Source organism: Brachionichthys hirsutus, chromosome 17, assembly GCF_040956055.1.
Source record: "Brachionichthys hirsutus isolate HB-005 chromosome 17, CSIRO-AGI_Bhir_v1, whole genome shotgun sequence".
NCBI classification, from domain to species: domain Eukaryota; kingdom Metazoa; phylum Chordata; class Actinopteri; order Lophiiformes; family Brachionichthyidae; genus Brachionichthys; species Brachionichthys hirsutus.
This window is the reverse complement of record NC_090913.1, coordinates 8,182,810-8,202,433: the sequence shown is the minus strand read 5'-3', so window position 1 is coordinate 8,202,433 and position 19,624 is coordinate 8,182,810. Positions and strand designations below refer to the sequence as shown.

The 19,624-nt window shown below is 44.3% G+C and overlaps 1 protein-coding gene across 1 annotated transcript; it reads left to right on the top strand.

Moving 5' to 3' along the window:
- Positions 1-1,583: 1,583 nt before the first annotated feature.
- apbb2b (amyloid beta (A4) precursor protein-binding, family B, member 2b) lies at positions 1,584-19,399 on the top strand. The gene is made up of 16 exons (XM_068750659.1): positions 1,584-1,602; positions 2,424-3,470; positions 7,308-7,564; positions 8,246-8,377; positions 8,786-8,845; positions 9,629-9,679; positions 10,634-10,719; positions 11,074-11,134; positions 12,164-12,310; positions 12,751-12,878; positions 16,022-16,136; positions 16,873-16,960; positions 18,003-18,086; positions 18,168-18,283; positions 18,509-18,688; positions 19,229-19,399. The coding sequence occupies exons 1-16, from the start codon at positions 1,584-1,586 to the stop codon at positions 19,397-19,399; spliced, it is 2,742 nt and encodes a 913-aa protein (XP_068606760.1).
- Positions 19,400-19,624: the final 225 nt, after the last annotated feature.

Sequence of the window (19,624 nt, the reverse complement as noted above, 5' to 3'; positions counted from 1 at the left end):
CAGCTTCATGCTCTCGTTCTCCTTGTCTCTGCAGCTTTAATCCTGAAGTGTTGCTTCATACTTGCGTCTGTGTCTTACTCTGTTGTGCATTTATTCAGTGACTAACCCCCCCCCCCCCCCTGATCAATCTGTCTTTTCATAACATCGTGATTCCTGGAGACTGAAAGTGACCCACAGGTTTTAAACCAGCTTCTTTCATGATAGCTTAGATGTGGCCGTTGCCAAAACTATCAGTGAAAAGACGGCGTTACACACAGCTGGTTTGAGGTCAAGATTATACAGCGGTTCTTAAGATGTTTACTGTTTTTTCTTTTTTTTACCAGTCAGCTACTCGACGGACCGGCTGTTTGTTATGTCAGAGAACTGCCTCAGTGTAAACCGTTCTTTAGTATGTTGTGTAGATTTACCAGAATGCAACAGTGCATTCCACTTTGTCATTGTCCATGTGCGATGCAGCGGGGCTAGTTCGCATAGCACTTTATTTTCTTCCATGTTATTTAACACAGGTTTCGTTTCAGACACTCCCCAAAAAGGAAGTCGGCTCGACAGGGGAAGGACTTAAACGGTTTTGATTGTGTGAAAGATGGCGTCCACTGGGCGAGAGCTGTTTTCTGAATTCACGGCCGCTTTTAATCGCTTCACTTTTCATGCAAATCACTGCAGCCGCCATGAATTCTGAAAATTCTACAGCCTTTTTGTCTGCTAGGCTCAAAGAATAATGTGAAAGACACGTCTGCGAGTGTCTGTGTGGTCGGGCTTTTCGTTGAAATTAAAGACTCAAAGAAGAAGGGAATAAAGTGTAACGTGTGAACATTAAACTGAAGCAGGGGAAGAACAAGAGGAGAGGCAGGCAAGCAGGTTTTCCAGCCCCTCAGTGGGGGGTCAGTGGACTTTTAGGGTAACTGTGCTTATTATCATTCTCTCTAGAGGTGTTGTGGCGCAACACAAATCGTGTGTGTGTGAGAAATAGTTGTTGGAATGCAGAGAATGTTGGATTACAAGTCTCCTGTTGTGTTATGTTTATGATGGTCCGGTCAAAAAACGTTTGTGTCCATTCACCCCTCCCTCTTCCTCACTCATTAATCCTGCTTCTTGTCGCCCCCCCCCCCCCCCCCCCAGGACGCTGCTCCTTCAGTGAAGCCCTTGTGACAGGAGACCCGCTGACTTTCAGTATGGACGTGCTCCCATCTTGGAATTTCCCACAATCCTTATCTGGTAACCGTTTTTTCAGTTGACGTGTTTTTAAGGTTGCGTACCCTCCAATCTTTTAGAAGTTGTTCCGTCTTCGTATGTATTTGTCTGTCGGTCTAGAATATGGATGAACTGTGGGGATTCAAACAGTTCATTACTTCCCTGTGAATGGCTCTGAATGCATCCTCTATAATTTGACTGTCTATGGTGCTCTAGTCCCAGAATCCAGCTCTAGTTTGGTTCCTTGTTGATAAATGTGGCCTGAATGCAACCAATGAAGCATTGCGTGTTCTCAGCATTCTTCCGCTGATGGCTCTTGTACCCCCCCCCCGCTGTGGTGTTCAGATCTGTAGCTGACGCGACTGAACCCTGAACTGCGTCTGGGACTATCGATGACTGGCCTCTTGTCAGGTAGAGCCTGCATGCACGCATGGTTTTACGCATGTTGTCTGTGTTCAGTCTGGTTGGAATGCACTCCCATATTCACCTCCATCATGCTGAGAATGTTCATCCCTGCTCTGCAGTTGCCGGTGGGGGTTTAAATCCACACTGACATGGACAAAGATGGCAATTTGATCCTATATTTTTGTCGCCGTCAGCAGTTCTCATAACCAACTATGTGTTAACCCTTCTCTCAATTCATTCTCGCCTCCCTACCATGCCTGTGGCTTTCATGAAACATCTGGTCTCTGTATTCTTTAGCAGACATTACTTAAACAGGAATAAGTAGTGTGTGTTTTATGTACTATATTTATGTATGAATGTATCTGCAAGGATTTGCAGCACCAAAACTGTGTGGGAAGTACTCTAAAAAATGTTCACTGATGTTTTTACAATGGGAGGTTAAAGGTGGCGTCAGAACTCTGTCTGATTAAACCTCTGGTGATGTGGGGTGGGGGGTGGGGGTGGGGGGGGGGGGGGGACTGAATGTTACCAGAATGGAGTCAGTAAGAATATTACATTTTAACATTGAAAAGCCCATTTATGGATTCAAAAACACGAATACACATCAACACCGATTCACTTTTACTTTACGTGGTTGGTGTATAAAGATACCGAGAACAATTTAGAACCTTTTGATGATGATCCAGATTATCATGTGGATGGTATGAATCCAATTAGGAGGGGAATGAGCTGCTCGGCGGAGGTCTGCGCTCTCTGAGTGCTTTCCCAGTTATTTAATATTTTACCTGATTATAATTATAGTATCTAATTGTATCTTTGTCTTCCAGGTGATCGGTCTTTTGCCACGATGATGGCGGTAGATATGACCAATCACAATGGACCTGCTCCCTCACCTCCCACTTCACTCAACCTTTGCTCCTCACACAACCAGCGACTCAGCAGTGATGTCATCAAACAGGGCTCTGACACGCCTCCAAAATGTCGCAAAAAGTATGCATTTACCAGTATCCAATCAGCCATGGGCCTCGGAGAGGTGGCTCCATCATCATCACCATCATCACCATCATCACCATCCTCCCCCACATCACAATGCTCAACCCCCAGCAATCCCAAACTAGCCAAGAATGGAGTCAATCAGCTTCGTAAAACAGGTCAGGATCACAACAAAAACACGACCGGCTCTGGCCCGACTGACCTGGGAACAGCGGATGGCATCGATGTCAACACGGCTGAGGAGCATGACAGTCACACGCTCACCAATAATGACCGGGAAGGTGACGTCACTAAACCGGATGTTGAACTGCTCCCAGACTCGAATGATGCTACAGAGCCAGAGCAGAAACCCGGATCGGACGCCGACTGCAACATTAACACGACTTTAGACCTCAAACGGAACGGGAACGCAACAGAGCTGGGATTCGACTTTAATGTCGAGACGGAGGAGAGCGACGATATTAGCATTCTGTCCGAGAGGGAAATAACATCAAAGATGAAGATTGAAGAAGATGGAGATGAGCTCGTAGAGGAGGAGCCAGAGAACGAGGAGAAGAAGCCTTTACTGTTGATAAAAAGTGAGACTCATGAGAAGAACCAGAACGTTTCTTCAGGCCCAGAGCTCCTTAAGTTGATCAAGGACTCTCCAGTGCCTCCTCCTCCCTCCCCACCCAGGCTAACCAGCCCGGAGGACATGCCCCTTCTCTCCGTGGCCTCCTGCTCCTCCTCCTCCTCCTCCTCCTCTCCAGAGACAAAGAAGGACCGAAGGACAGGCGCAAAAACCGACTGTGCTTTGAACCGCATCCAGAATTTGAACCCCAGCGATGAGGAGTTGAGTTGGACCACACTGTCCCAGGAGAGCAACTCCCCAGAGGAGACAGGTATACACGCCGACAGCACAACACACACTGCAAAAAGTTGACCTTAACAGTAAAGTAAACTGGCGTGCTGGTGACATGTTTCCATTTCTAATGAACAAGTATGTGTGCTGGATACTGGACTCAGGCATTCCTGGAACAAAAATAATAAACCCTCCAGAAAATATCCCAGAATCCCTCTGAGACAGGAAATTCCCTTGTAATCCCAAACCTTCAAACTAACACACACACACACACACACACAAGGGGTGTTTGACTTCCAAGCGTACTTGTAGTTGTGCCATCACTTGGATCCATTGGCCTTTTTGATGCAATGTGCCGACTGTCTGAGATTGTTGATTTTGTTCTTTATTGTTTCATTTGTTTTGGGTTCGGGTTATAACACATATTTGAATGGTTGCTGGAGGACAGGAAAAGTAGGGCTTCGTATCTATTCAGTCTACCGAGAATTAATTCTGAATCAAATCTGGATCCAATCTTGACAGTATTGAATCAAGAGATTAGTAGTTTAGGTCTAATTTGTAATGACTGATTTTTATTATTTTATTTATTTTATTGCTTTTATTTTTAACTTACAAATGCAGTAGGAAGAAACCTGTCTGTCTGCGCTGAAGCAGTAGCCTTGACCTCTGACCTGAGCTGGGCCGTAACCTTCAGCCTGAGAGGGATGCAGCATTGCTCTTTGTTCTTGTGTCTCTCCCCGTGGCGACTTTCCGTCCCTTTTGATGTGCGGCCTTTGAGCATCTATGTATTTCATCTCACTGATTGTCCTGCAGCTCGTCCTGCTGGACATTTATGCGTCGCTTTGCTGTTGCTGCCTCCCTAGGACATGCTTTTAAATGTGCCATTTTGTCCTCCTGCTTGTCTTTGTCCAAAATGACATTCTGAATTGATAAAAATCATCTTGGGATCTTTGCGTCAGTCAGTGTGTCCATGTATGGGACAAGGATCAGTGATACGGATTTGAGTTTCTGTCTCTAGTAAAGACATAGTGGGCTTTGTGGGTTAGCGTGCTAGTACGAAACCGCTTTCACACACAGGAATCGAAACGCACTCAGACACACTTGCTGAGTTTGAGGGAGGTCTTTAAAATGGGCTCTATCATGCAATGGCATGCATTGTAACACGAAGCTGAATGTGGATATATGTAGTACAGCAGCATGGAAGTCCATTGTTTATTTATTTTATTCTATTTTTTGCTCTTCTCCTGCTTCTACTCTTCCTCATAGAGCAGGATCCTATACTTTATTTATATGTATTGCTTATTTTAGGTCAGGCAGGGCAGGTCAGTCTTAAGTTGTTGACATTGTCGGCGCTCCAGATACAGGAGGGAGAAATGACCATCATACCTCAGACGGTGGCGCTACAGAACATCACACGTAATGTTCTTGCTCCATCCCCGTTTTTCTGCGTTTCGTTTTGCATCATGTTCTTGCCGCCTCTCTGCCTCAATGTGTGTCTCTCTCTCCTTTTCTCCTCACCCTCTCTTGCCTCTCGCTCTTTCTCTTTTAATCCCTGTCCGGGTTTCTCCGTGGCTCCACTAGCAGTGGCTTTCGCTGTGTGAAAAGCAGCTAGATAACTATGATGCTGGGGAAAGACTACATGCTGGCCATTGTGATTGTCAATTGCGAGGGTAGGTGCGTCTGTCAGAGTTGGCTGTAAACCAGTGTGGGGTTCGAGTTTTGGTGTGTGCGTCTGTGACCGTGAGCTTAAGCAAAGGACTATGAGTGTGTGTCTTCCTCTGCGTGAGATGAAGTTTGTCGCTGTCGTGATGCTGTCCTCAGAAACTGTGGTCTGTGCCTGCTGTGCGTGTACGTGTGGGTGTCTGTGCATCATTTTGTTCATGGTACCGTATGCGTGTGTGTGTTTATGTCTTCCCTCCCCCTCAGCCTCTGCTTGGCACAGAGCTGCACACTAACGGAGGCTATCATAGGCTAATTGCTACGTAGCTCTGCTTTGGCACTCTGTTATGAGCTGCATTGCTGCACGCCAGTGGTAGCCTCTGTGTTAGCCTCTGTGTTAGCCTCTGTGTTAGCATGCTTGGGCTTCTTTTCCCTTCATTTCCATGCTAAACACGGTGCCACGGGTGACGCAGGAAAACTTTGGGACATGCTTTACCCACACCAAGCGACGCACGGCTCCCCTTCCGCCTCCCCCTCCCCCCCGTTGCTTTAATCCTCATTCGGTATTCTGTTTAGCTCATACTGGTACAATTTCTGAGACACCATATTTCTCCATATTCACATCAAGACACATTCAGGTTATCTTCATTGTCGTTTTATAAGCTTTGACCTATTTCTTTTTCCTTGTGAAAAACGGCAACTCCCAGAAGGCACTGCTTTCCATGTTTCTCCTCCAAAGTAGTTTTAATAAAATAAGAGATGTCTGCTTGTGGCAAAAATATATATATATATATTTTGTGACTGATTTCTTGTCCATTAGATAGCATAAGACTCAATCTAATAAAATTACTTACCAGTGTGTGTGTGTGTGTGGGTGTGTGCGTGAATTCCATTTCATTCTGGACTGACCCAGTCACGATGACATATGTCCTGCTGCCGTGGCGACAGGCCCATGGGTTGTGCTTCATCAGCACCTAGCACGCTAAGAGCTGTGCAACCTCACACACAGCTGCACACAGCATCCCCTCGTCAGTCTCAGAACGAGCATCACCATAATGACTTTCTACACCGCTTCATGCTAATGCTAAATCAGCTTCACGTACACAAAGATGCCCTCACTATTTCTCTGTTTGTGTGCGACTGTGCGTGACTGTGTGGTTCCACTTTTAGATCAGATGACTCTTAAACGTGCTCTGATTCCATCTCAACAAAGGATTTGTGTGTTTATTTTCAACTGCTGCATTTCCTCTGCTTGTATCGGCAGCAGCCATCTGCTCTCTGTACTGCTGCTGCCATCTGCTGGGAGAACACAGTTTCAGTCTTGTATGGGTCCATGAGAACAGAGCCAGTACAAATACACTAAATATATAGATGTAAGTGGATGCAGTAGTCCATGTACAGCAACCAAGATTTTATTTGTAAGTGAACTTAAACCTGGCTAAAGCCAATCATGATTTGTCCGTGGAAAACACAGGCACAATCAAATACTACACATAGAACACAGAAAAGGATGGTTGAATTTAGGATGGGGCAATGATGAGCTAGCTTTTTTTTTTGTCAGAAAGATTCCTCAAAAACGTATTAAAAGATTTAGATGATGCTTTTGGTGAGGTAGGATGGCCCAAGCAACAATCTATTGAGTCAGATCATCATTTGGATTCAGAATTTTCTTTCTTTTTCTTATATAATTGCAGGCGATTGGGCAGTTGCCAGATTTTTGCTCGCATAGATTTGCGACAGACTTGAAACTAAAATGAAATTGTGTAGCTGAAATTTTGCTGAGTCAGTTTGGTTTAATGTTTGACAAGTCTTCAAAAGATACTGAGCCAAAACCAAAAGAAAACCGCCATGAGTGAAATATAGTTCTACTTGAACAACAAGCAGTAAATAACGAGACCAATGTGCAACTGATTTCTCTGTCAAGGATTCATGATGTGAGGATCAAGCCATTCCCTTTAGGTGAAACTTTGCTGCGTGGTTGAAAGTGCGCCCTCTCTGAACGCCCTCTGTCTTGCGTCCTGCGTGGGTCCGTTGGACAGATGCAGCCGTTAAACCGCAGCAGATGCTGATAATCCCAATCAGCGCTACATTCTGTTCACTATAGTCAGTGCGTGTGGATGAAGAAACATCAGTTTGTTCCCAGTCACAGGATCAGCTTTATGAATCTTTCCCTGTAGCTATCCATAAACCGTCCACATGTCTGTGTTTATCCACTCAGATATCTGGAGTGAGCAGTCATTTCAGACGGACCCTGATCTGCCTCCAGGATGGAAGGAGATCACAGATATGGCCGGTATCTACTACTGGCATATTCCTACCGGAGCCACCCAGTGGGAAAGGCCTGCCGCCCGTCCGGCCGCCCGTCCGGCCGCCCCTGGACAGACGGAGTCCCAGTCCCTGGGAGACCAGACGGCCTCTACGCCACGTAAACACTCTTCGGGCTCACTCAGCCCATCACCCACTCCCGACCACGAGGTGAGTGGCAGAAGTAGCCCAGACACATCTCAAACAGAACCCCCCCCCCCCCCCCAGGATGGTTTGAATCATGGTAGTCATTCTGGCAGCGGTCGGGGTCAGTAAAGTCAAAAAAAAAAATCATTGATGCGAGGAGATGATTCACTCGCTTCCCCGTTAAATATCAAAAGAAATGCAAGGAAGTAAATAACAATGCAGAGCATTTACAGGGACAGGAAAACCTCTAATTTAGAAGAAGACGTCAGTGATTTAGTATTCTCTATGTTTTATCCCTTCAGAAAACCAAATTATGCTACTATGAATTCAGATTATAAAACGGTGTATTGTTCTAAGCCAGACATGGGCAAACCCAGGCCCGGGGGCCATATGCGGCCCGTTGGTCTTTTTAATCCGGCCCGCTGAACTTGTCCAAATTATATCATTAAATATAATTGTATTATAATTAAACCTCATTTTTTGACCTTTTCCCTGTAATGCTACCTGTAAAAGGCCAAATCCTTTAATGCATTCGCTTTCATGTGTCATTTATATTAGCTCACACAAACACTCCATCCATCTGTTCTTGGTCCGGCCCCTCTGTCAAATTTTAGAACCTATTGTGGCCCGCGAGTCAAAAAGTTTGCCCACCCCTGTTCTAAGCAGTTTGACTTTGTGTTTGTGTGTGTTTTTGTGTGCTTGTAGTCGTGTCAGGCAGAGATCTTTTACAGGGCATCGCCCCGTTCGGGCAGCACCACCTCTGATAGCTCAGTGGAACCGCTCTCCAGCCACGAGCCCTCTCTCGCCACGTGTGGATTTGTCAACAGCTGCTACTTTGTAAGTTAACGAATAAAAGTTTGTTCGGCTTCTTTGTACTTTTTATAATGCGTGCGTTATCATTTTAGACAGGACAGCGTTTTTGTGCTGCCTTTGGAGTATTGGCAGAAATATGCAATAAAACGGTGACACCGAGGAAAAGATATCAATAATCCAGTCCAGATGCAGAATACTGGAACACAAGAGCGCTGAGTCAATCAATCAGCCAATCACATAGATTGATGGAGTGATACTGAGAGGGGGGGAAGGACATTGATACCGAGTGTTATGCAGATAAAATATTGAGTCCGTTAGAATGGATTGATGCTGACTGATATACATCCCAGAATCTCCATCAGTCACATCCAGACTGACTGACCTGCTGATGCTTTTAGTGAGATTCTGGCCTCGCCGTCTTTCTCTCCGTAGCCTCGTTCCACGTCTCTACAGGGGATGCCAGATTCTCAACACCACGAAGACGAGGACAAGGTAGGACGAAGCTTTCCCACGTCCTGTTACCTTTCCCCTTCCTCTTCCTCCTCTCTTTTGGGTCGATAGCTTAAAGGCTTTCCTTCTACATGTTTTATATATTCTAATGTGTGTATAAGTGTTAGTGGCACATGTAGAAGAAAAGGGAACACACAACATCTGTTTGAGTGTGTGTACCGGTGCTCTTTTATGGGTTTGTCTACTCTCACACAATGGCGGCTCTTTGTTTCGGCACATACCGTATGTAAGGTTATAGCGGTTCCCTGAGACCAATGCAATAAAGGACTTCAGCATTGTTTCCTGCATACACAGGAAAGTAGAACCAAACACGGATTAGTTTATATTATGATCCACTTTAGTGGGATTTTATTTTTAACCTAACCATGAAATCACTTGAATGTCCATTCATAATAGTTTTTTGTTTGGAGCAAACTCCATGTACCAGCGTCACCAAACGTTCTACTCATATTAACCATGATAAGTTCAGTCGTCCGACTCATTAAGCACTGACTGTACTCCATGTCCGTATTACTCGCATTGTACTAATCGATTGTTCTTCAGTATGGAGGTGAACGTTCAATAAGAGAAAGAAACATTTGAAATTGTTGATTAACAGCTTTTCATTTAGAAATGTTTTGCTGTGTCGCTCCTCGTTGCAACAAGCACTCAGGTTGCAGCGAGCTAGGTAGCTAACAGCCTTGTTCTTTTCTTTCTTCGCTCCCCTCCCACCTATGACCCCAAATCTCTGTCCCACCGCTGTGTGTGTTTTAACACTTGACGTAGAAGCAGGTGTGGAGTGATTTTGGCGGAAAGATTGATAGTGAAGTGTGGAAGGCAAGTATATAATGCATTCAGCGTCCACGAATCACGCGCCGGTCTACCCATGCCCACCGTTCAAGCCTTTCTGCATTTACGCATTATGTGCTAGAAATTCACTGCCTATAGGGAAAAGCATGTTTGGCTGATGCTTGAACATAAAGGTAACTGCACCAACGGCAGCATTTTGACCCAACTCATTGTGCAACATCCATTATCTGGCAGCAGCAACACACTAAACAATCTGTTCCTGTCTTTATTTATATGGCGAACGTATTGTTCTTCCTCACTGCTGTCACAGATCCGAATGCGTTTCCACACACAGAGTGTGTACATGTTAACGTTTTCTCCCCTATGTGGCATGCCCCGTTACACATAACACTACAGTCATTTCTCCATTTGTCCCACACTTTGGATGCATGGGGAGGGGGGTAAAAATGTGTCTTACATTTGGTTTCTGCTAGGTCTGTGTCCTTTATAGCCCTGCTCTCACATGGCCTGTAACATTCTTTAATGTTATTTCAGTTATATACTGTACATCAGATCTGTGTAGTGTTAAAACTTGAAAGCCTAGCTTTACACAGACATTTTGTAGATTGATGGAACATTTCAGTTTATGAAAATCACATGAAGAACTATGTTCTTAGCCAGTATTAAAGCTATTTCAGTTTAATGTCATCATGCATTCATAAACTCTCGCTTTCAGCGGTAGCACCTAGCAAATATTGAGTGAAAAAAAAAAACATTCATTCATTATAGATGACAATTGCAGGCAGTTTTATCTGTCTGGTATAATTATGTCCTGTGGGAGCAATCCTTTTCTTCATGTAGGACACCTGCGTGTGTTATCTTCAGGTAATTTTACAGGTCAGGTGTGAAAGGGGCTTTAATTATGGCTGCCTTTTGACCAAAGCTATGGAGTTTAGTCAATGTCATTTTGCACACTCTTGTGACGTCGCCTGTGTCCACCAGGACCTTCAAGCAGCCACGGTGAACCCTGACCCCAGTCTGAAGGAGTTTGAGGGTGCCACTCTGCGCTACGCATCACTTAAGCTTAGGTGAAACACCAGACAGACACACACACAAGCAAACACAAAAATCAAACTACTTTATAGATCTGTGGATGGATTTTTGATGCGACAGCGTGATGATGGAACATCACGCGGTTTGCTATTTTTTTGTGCCCCTGGTTTCTCTAATCTTGCTTTCAATCATCATTGGAGTTAAATTGTGTCGGACAAAGCAGAAAGTTAGTGCTTCTACCCAGGAAATGCCTCTGGGCTCTATATTAGTGTAATGGCTGCCTGTTACCTGTACACACAGGACACGAGCCCTGTTGACAAAGCAGCTAATGAACACAATGCTGATAATGACTCGTTCTAATCATTTATGACATCCTGCATTTTGGCCAGGAACCATCCAGCAGTGGAAGACGAGGAGTCCAGCAATGTCAACAATGACCCAGAAGCAAAGGCAAGGAGCGTTTTTATGAAGCTGTCTTAGGTTCAAGGCCTGCATGACGCACGTCTGCATGGTGTTTGATGCTGACACAGAAAAGTCATGGTCTCCTTTGTTCTTCTGTTCATCTGTTATTGATTATTCATATCTATTGCAGTTAATTTAAAAATGTGGTTTTGTGTCATTCAAGCAACCTTTTTAGTGTATAAAAACTATTATAATTATATCCAGCACTTAAGTTGCTGTTATAGTGCCTAAAGGCACTTCAGACTTCTGTAGCTGTTTGATCTTAAACCAATACTCCCTCCAAGTGGTGAGACCTGGAACTACACGTCAGTTTCACGCATGAATATGTTACCGAGCTGTTAAATATTCAAAGCTCAGCTTCACATAAGACAATTACGTTTTAATGAGTTGTCAGTAAAACATATTATTCAGCAGAATGGCATGTTAATGGGTGATACTGCCACCCGCAAATGTCAATGCAAAGGTGTACTGGTGCATGAATTTAAAATCAAGCTAATTAAACATTAGAACAAATTAATTATATATCTGATCTGACACAGAGTTAGTCTGTCTCAAACTACAGCAGAATGCTGCAATGCTAAAAGACAAGGTGTCAAAGCTGTGTGGGCGTTCGTAAGGATGGCTGAATGGATGATTGCAGTAAAAATTCAACGTAACAACGTCACTGTCGATTATCAGTCCCTCTTTCATCTCAGTTCTCTATACTCTGCGGAGAACTTTCTGAATGGACTGCTGGAATAAAATGAGTACTTGATCAGGATACCCCCAGGCTTCTCTCTTTTTCAGTTCTTATATCAAACATGCTCTCTTGTCCTCATCTGTTAATCTATGTTCTCATTTTTAGTCAGTTCAAGTAGAATTTGGCTCAACCTCCAGCATCTTTTTTGGACGTTTGCTCGTTTAAACGTCATGTGGTTGTCACTTTAGGTCACGTCATGATCTTGAACCCTTACTAAAGTCTAAAGTACAAGCCTGTGCGTATAATAATTTGTTTGCATATTTTCCGTGTGCATCCAGTGCTTTGCTGTGCGCTCTTTGGGATGGGTGGAGATGGGTGAAGAGGACCTGGCTCCTGGGAAGAGTAGCGTTGCTGTCAACAACTGCATCCGACAGTTGTCCTACTGCAAGAACGACATCCGAGACACTGTTGGCATCTGGGGAGAGGTGATGTTTGTGTATTTTTTTGCGTGTAAATTAAGTAGTAGTTGGGAATGCATTTATATATTTGCAGAAAACCAGGAAAATGTATTAAAAGATACAGGCGGAGCAAAGGAGAGATGAAGAGAATCTAGTCGGTGCTAACCGTTTTCATAAACACAGTGAGAGGAGCGGAGGAAAGTGGAGCATGTCTTCCTCTTCCTGCAGTGGCTGTGTTTAATCTGAAGTGACAGAACAGAGAGGGAGACCTTTGACCGTTTTCAATGACGTTTCATTCCTGTTTTAGGGTTAAATATGGTTTTATTGGGACACACACACAGTTGAATACATTTTATTAGCAATTTTAAAAAAAAGTTGACCTTGAAAGGAGCTTTGGGAAATAAGTGCAATATGTTTTTGTGATTGCATTTGACAAAGTGTTTTTGTGTGCGTGTGTGTGTGTTCAGGGGAAGGACATGTATCTGCTGCTGGAGAATAATATGTTGAACCTGGTCGACCCGATGGACCGCAGTGTGCTTCACTCTCAGCCAATTGCGAGTATCCGGGTCTGGGGCGTTGGCCGGGACAACGGCAGGTTTGTCAGCGTGGCAACCACACTGCTTTTTTTTCTCCGAGAACAAATCATGAGTGATCAATTATAAATGTGTAAGATTGTTTTTCTCCGAATGCAAACCGTACTCTAATCTAAATCATCTTTAACTTCTCCATCGTGTGAATGTTCCAGTGTTATCAACAACCCTTCTGGGATCAGTGCGGCTTCTGCTTTTCAAGGGAGCTAACGATTGATCATGAAGGGATGCTAATGAAAGTTTAATTAATTTATTTTATTTTTAATTTATCTTTTACCATAAATCCCCACCTGAATGATCTCTCCCTTGATATCGCCTCGGCTGAGATCAGCAACACTGGCCTCATGAAAAAAAAAAGTCAAAATGACGCCAGGCAATAAACGGATTGACTCGCACAGCTCCGAGGTTCGGTAGTCCGGAAGTTGTAAGTTAAAGCCAACGTGCTACACGCATCACAACCGTCTGACACTCGCTCGACGGCTAAAATGACACTTCAGTCAAGCACGGTGTAGTAGTGCTGTAGGCAGCCAGTAAAGGGCGCTTTGCACTGCTGCTGAATGCATGAGGTGAGAACAAATGCAGGTTACCAGGCACAGCTGGGTGTTGGGAACCAGACAGGATGGCATCTGGTGTATCTTAGAATCTATTAAGCATAGGAATGAGTGCATCTAATGAAGGTAGAAAAATGGAAGCTGGTGATACATGCACAACACACACACACACACACACGCACGCAACACACACACGGATGCATGTTTTCAGTGTTTTTATATGAAAAGATCTTCCTGTCAGTTAACATGAATACATGCTTCCCAATCACTTGGCCTTTAATGCTACGATCCGCGTCCACCTATAGCTGGAGCGTTTGGGCGGAGCGACTACCTCAGCCGCAGCAGTGAGAGGATGGGAGGGGGGGAGGTGGGAGGAGGACGAGGGTGGCAGAAGAGAGGGAGAGAGGGATGAAGCTGCCAGAGGGGAAGGTATGGTTAGTGTTCACTGACTGTAGCGGTTGAGGAGTGCGTTTGCAGGCTCGCAGCATCAACAGGAATTATTGGCACGAGCTTCTAAAGAGTGACATAATTACCATCTAAAAGAGAACAAAACGGTGTGAGTATATTGCTGCATACTATTTGTCTCGCATGTCAAAGCACCACCTTTTATCGTTTCGCTTTATTGTAAAGTAGCAGAAAAAGGAAAGCCGTTTGACAGACATGAATGATCAGGTCTACAGGATTTGTTGCTGAGCAGGTGGTTTGCGCGGATTCTTAAAGTCGTTGTGAAGTGTGCACGTTACTGCTAATCAGGAACGTGAGTGGATGTGGGTTCATGTGTGGAGGTTTAATGAAACGGACTGACGCCAACTGCAAATATAAGACACAGGAAAAGAATCAGGTTAATGTGGATCTGGTGTTTGGAAAAAGAAGAGTTAAGAACACTGAACCATGAACTCCACATTTCTTACTTTATATACTGTGTATTACAATAATGATAAATTAAGCGCAGCATCATTTTAATGCGCATCTTTGCTGTTTTACGATTAGTTTTTATTTGTGTCGCGTGGATGGACTGTTGGTTGGAGATGATGTGGAATCAGAGATGTAGTTTGAGTGGGAGCTTGTCCCCCCCCCTCTGTGACACGCAGTCACTCCGTTATAGGAACGATACCCCGGTGCCGCTCCCGCTCCTCATGTGTCATGAAACTCATTATAGAGATTACAGATTCAACCTTGACATTTTCTTGGGTGTCAGCACGATGATCAGATTCCATTTGAATTGAGATGTCACCCCTTTTTTTTTTTTTTCTCCATCTCTTCCTTCCCTTTCTCTGACTTTTATCTTCTGTCCTCATCCGGGTGTTTCTGTCTTCTTTCATGTTTACAATTGTATGTTTATTTTGAACATTCCTGCAGTTCATTTCTACTTTCCTCTCCCAGCGTTTCACTTTTCTTGTCATAATATTCCTTAAATGTCTGTTTCTCTGTCTTGCTGTATTTTTGAATGTGGATTTTTAAAGTCCCAACTCCTTTCATCTATTTCATTCAGAAAAACAAACCATGGTTTACTAAACATCCTTCCTCTCTTTTATTCTTGATACTTTTGCCTTTTTTTTCATATTTTACCTTAATCTTAAATACGTGTTATCTGCAGTAGTAGTTAATCCTGCCCTGCATACTCGCAGAAATACTCTCATATATTCAGATGCTCTACAGGCTGTTCTTGTTGGTGGTTCTGCTGAAGGAAAGAAGCATGTTTACTAGCCTGCTGTATTTGATCGTTCTTCTGCTGGTTTAACTGTCCTTTTTTCCTTCCTTGCTTTCCTTGGACACAGAGAGAGGTAAACACATTCCTTCCTTAAATCCCTACGGAATCTTCTCATCGTCTCTGCCATTCCTTATTGTTTAATTTCCTCTGCGTCTCATTTTTCTCTCGCATTATATGTGCAAACCCTCACAAATGTAGGAAGTGAAGGTGACCTCCCCTATCCTTCTGTGTCTACAAGCAATTTCTAAGCACGCACGCACGCACGCACGCACACACACACACACACACACACACAAATAGGAATCTAGGAGAGTTTCAAGAGGCTGGGCTCAAAAATGTTGCTAACCCTCAGGCTTGAGTTTGTGAATGCATGGTATGTAGCAACGCAAATCTTGAAGGAAATTATTTAGACAGATTTTATGTACAAGTCTGATGACATAAATCTGTGTGTGTGTGTGTGAGAGAGAGAGAGAGAGAGAGATTTACTAGTTTAATTTGGTGCAGCTGTGCTTAATTCTTATTCTACATCTTCATCTTCCCTCCATTTCCTGTCTTTCTCCTCTTCATTCCTTCTATTCGCCTCACTTAAATTGTGTTCGGCTCCGGAGCGCCCAGGGGGGAAAGTTCTTCCCTGTTGTCACTCATTCAGCTCCATCTTGCATCGCGGTGCTCTTATTGATCTGTCGCGCCCATCGACCTGCGTGTTTGCGTGTGTGTGTGTGAGACTGTGTCCAGTATTCATCAGACTGATAAAGGTCAGTCCATCGCTAATCCGTCTCCGAGACCACACATTACTGTAGCGTCGTTGTTTATCGGCCTCCAAGTGGTACCTGAACTTAGAGCAATAAGCCCTCATTCATTCACCCTGTGATTTCCTCTCTCTCAGGGACTTTGCTTACGTGGCACGGGATAAAAACACCAGGATTCTGAAATGCCACGTTTTCCGGTGTGACACGCCAGCCAAAGCCATCGCCACCAGCCTGCATGAGATCTGCTCCCGGGTGAGTGGCTCGGGTCAACGCAGGCTCTGGAGACGCAAGGCTAAGCTTGAAAGGGGAAATGTGGAAAAATTCCAGTGCTGATCATTGAAACGAGAACTTCCAAAGTACACAACACAGTCAGTAATATGCACTCCAGCTCTATTGGTTGTGGTACCTGAGAAATGGTGATTAATCGGCACACTCCTTTCTTTACTGTACTCGCTTCAAATAAATGGCTTTCTTTTTCCTTTGTCTCGATAAAGCATTGATAGCCGTCGAGGTTTAACGCCGTTATAACTCCTATTGTCCGCAGTTACCGTATTTGGAGAACTGACCGAAAAACAAAGCGTGTTGCAGAAAGGAATTCAGTTTGAAGTCGCTCAGTTATCAGTCACTTTTATTCAACACGGATGTTTTATACAGAACCGGATAAATAAGGACAGACTGAGAAGCTCCTCAGATTATGCTCATGTGTAACTTCAACATGGAGTGTCTTTGTTCTGTTTCTGTGCTCGTTGTTTTGTTAGCTTAAAGCTTGCAGGTATGTGTTTATCTGAAGTACGCTGCAGGCCGAGCTTTTACCCGTGATCCGGTTCTGTTTGTCTGGCCTAAAACTGGACCAGGTTTTCCTGAGTTGTCTGTGTTGACTCACATCTTTTATCCACCCTCATACCTTTTTCTCTCTCCTTTCTCGTCACCCTCCTCCCCTGTGTCTCTGCCTTCATATATATGTTTTCTGCTCTCCCTCTCTTTTCAGATAATGACAGCGCGAAAGAATGCCAAAGCGATGGCGGGAGGCGCTCTCCAGGACAGGATGCAGGCAGGATTAGATCTCCCTTTACAAGGTAAGTCTTATATATACACACTTGGTGAGGTGTGTGTGTGTGTGTGTGTGGTAAACTGCACACATTTAAACTGGTCATTTGCCTGGTCTGAAGTTTGCTGTTGGTTTAACAGTTTCGGAGGCATTCAAATCAGTCCGTGGACTTTAAAGACGGTCAACAGGGGTCCGTTCGCACTTTGTGAGTTTGGTTCCATTAAAACAAACTCTGTTAGATTCTCAACCGGTCAGGTATTTGTCCGTTTCCTGACAGATCCTCGTGAGGTTTGACTGGAATGTGAATGCAGCAAAGACCAAAGACTGAAACCAAGATATAAACAGCCTCCTTGAAACAAGCCTTTGTTTACATGTGCAATAAAGGAATTCTTGGTGCTTTATACATTTCATAAGCTCTGTTAGTTCTCCGCCTGGACAAATACCATCATTACACAATCAAACAAGTGTATTTATCCCAGCATGCAGTATTGCTTTGTGCTGTTGTATGACATAAAAGCTGTTCATTGAGATTGTGACCTTATCCAAATAATGTTCTTTTAATGTTTTCATTTGGTATTAAAATGAACAATAAGTGAACCTAAACTAAAAATGATTTATCAAAATTAAGAAACGTAACTCTAAGTGAGAATGCGTCCCAGGAGACATTCATGTTTTCATGTAAATAAACAAAGTTTATGCTATTTTGTGTTCCATGAAAATCTGTATTTGGCTTGTATGCAGATGCCACAGACACGAGGGGAAAGAAAATCCTTTTTTTGCTTTCTCCACCTATCAGAAAATATTTCCTGTGAAGCAACATTCATATTTGAGGTCAACTATGACATCACAATAGGCTTTGCACGTCTTCCAGGTGAAGACTGAAGATCCTCAGTTTGCTCAGCACACACACACACACACACACACACACACACCAGAGCAAAGTACCAGCAACCCCGCTCCCCGATGTAGCTAGCTAACATGAACTCATTTGCATATTAAGACACAGACCATCCATTATTATTATGTGTTCTTATGGGATTGTTCTTAATGCATGTGGGGCTTCTCCCCAGCAGAGTTTCCCACACCTAAGACAGAGCTGGTGCAGAAATTCCAGGTGCTCTACCTTGGAATGTTGCCCGTGACCAGACCAATAGGTGAGTGTGATACCGGGTTGATGGTTAAACATCATTTTTTTTTATCTGTTGGCTGAATTGTTTTATCATCCTGCGCTGCAGGTATGGACATACTGAATGGCGCCATAGAGAGTTTAATCGGTTCTTCCAACAAAGAGGACTGGACTCCAGTCGCACTCAATGTGGCAGATGCAACTGTCACCATCAGCAAAGTCAAGGTCAGACACGCACGCATCTGTCTTTGCCTCACGACTACCCCCCAACTTCCTGTTTCAGTCCACACCAGTGGATGAGAAAACCTTTGATTTCAGCTGTGTAAAAAAACCAAAAACGAACTTAAAGCTGATCTCAGTTGTTTATAAAGAGTGCGTTTGAAAGCAGTTATAAGTGCTCTATTTTCCTTCCTGTTTCATAGCGACACCATTCTATGTATTTCTGACCAGGATGAAGCAGAAGTGCTGGTGGAGTGTCGCGTTCGTTTCCTGTCTTTCATGGGTGTTGGGCGTGATGTGCACACGTTTGCCTTCGTCATGGACGCTGGCGGCCATCGTTTTGACTGCCACGTCTTTTGGTGCGAGCCCAACGCTGGGAATGTGTCTGAAGCTGTGCAGGCTGCCTGCATGGTGAGTCGCAGCGAGACAAACGCGTGACAGGAAAGTCAGATAGTCCAGTCCATCCCTGTTAAATTGAGGAAAATGTGTGTGTAATAGTAACATGATGGATTCAGGCTAGTATTATTCGTTAAGACAGTCAGGAAATACTGAAATTAGGTTAAAATCATTCACATTAATCAAAAAACAAAGCAAAACTTCAAAGCTGAAAATTCATCATAATCGTCTTTGTCCCATCCCGGAATGTCCTCCGTGGTGTTTCTGCTGTGTGAGTCCATTCGTTGACTGCTGGCTGTACTATTGATCACACATCAGAACTTGAGATATATGGACACACACACACACACACACACACCCTCCCTCACTATGAATGGTGACTATAACTATGATTCACGGTGACTAGAATCATCAATCATTGCTATTGATCCCGACTCGCTGTCGCGATCAGCCCAGCTGTGTGTGAGTGTGAGTGTGAAGTGAGAGACGTACACCGAGCAGCTGTAGCTGCGTTATTTACACCCTTTCCTGTTTTTCTGTCCTCCTCTCTTTCAGCTGAGGTATCACAAGTGCTTGGTGGCCAGACCCCTCTCCCAAAAGGCCTGTGGCTCGCCGCCTCCCGGCGACTCCGTGTCCCGTCGGGTCTCAACCAGCGTAAAGCGAGGAGTCCTGTCTCTCATAGACACCCTCAAACACAAGAGACCCGTCACTGAGTTGCCGCAGTAACTGTTGTTGAGCAATCCAGCCGCCGCCACCGCCACCAATCACCGTAATAACTTAACACATCGCTGCCAAAACCCCTGACCCTCGTAGCCGTGGAAACGCATCAAAGTCCTGGGATTTGGGAAAGCCTATTATTGTCCCTTCACTTCTCTTCTGTAAAATTGGAATTTCACGCAAGAGTTTATCAGCTCCCGAGCAGCAGCTCAAATCTGTTTCGTTAAAGTAACT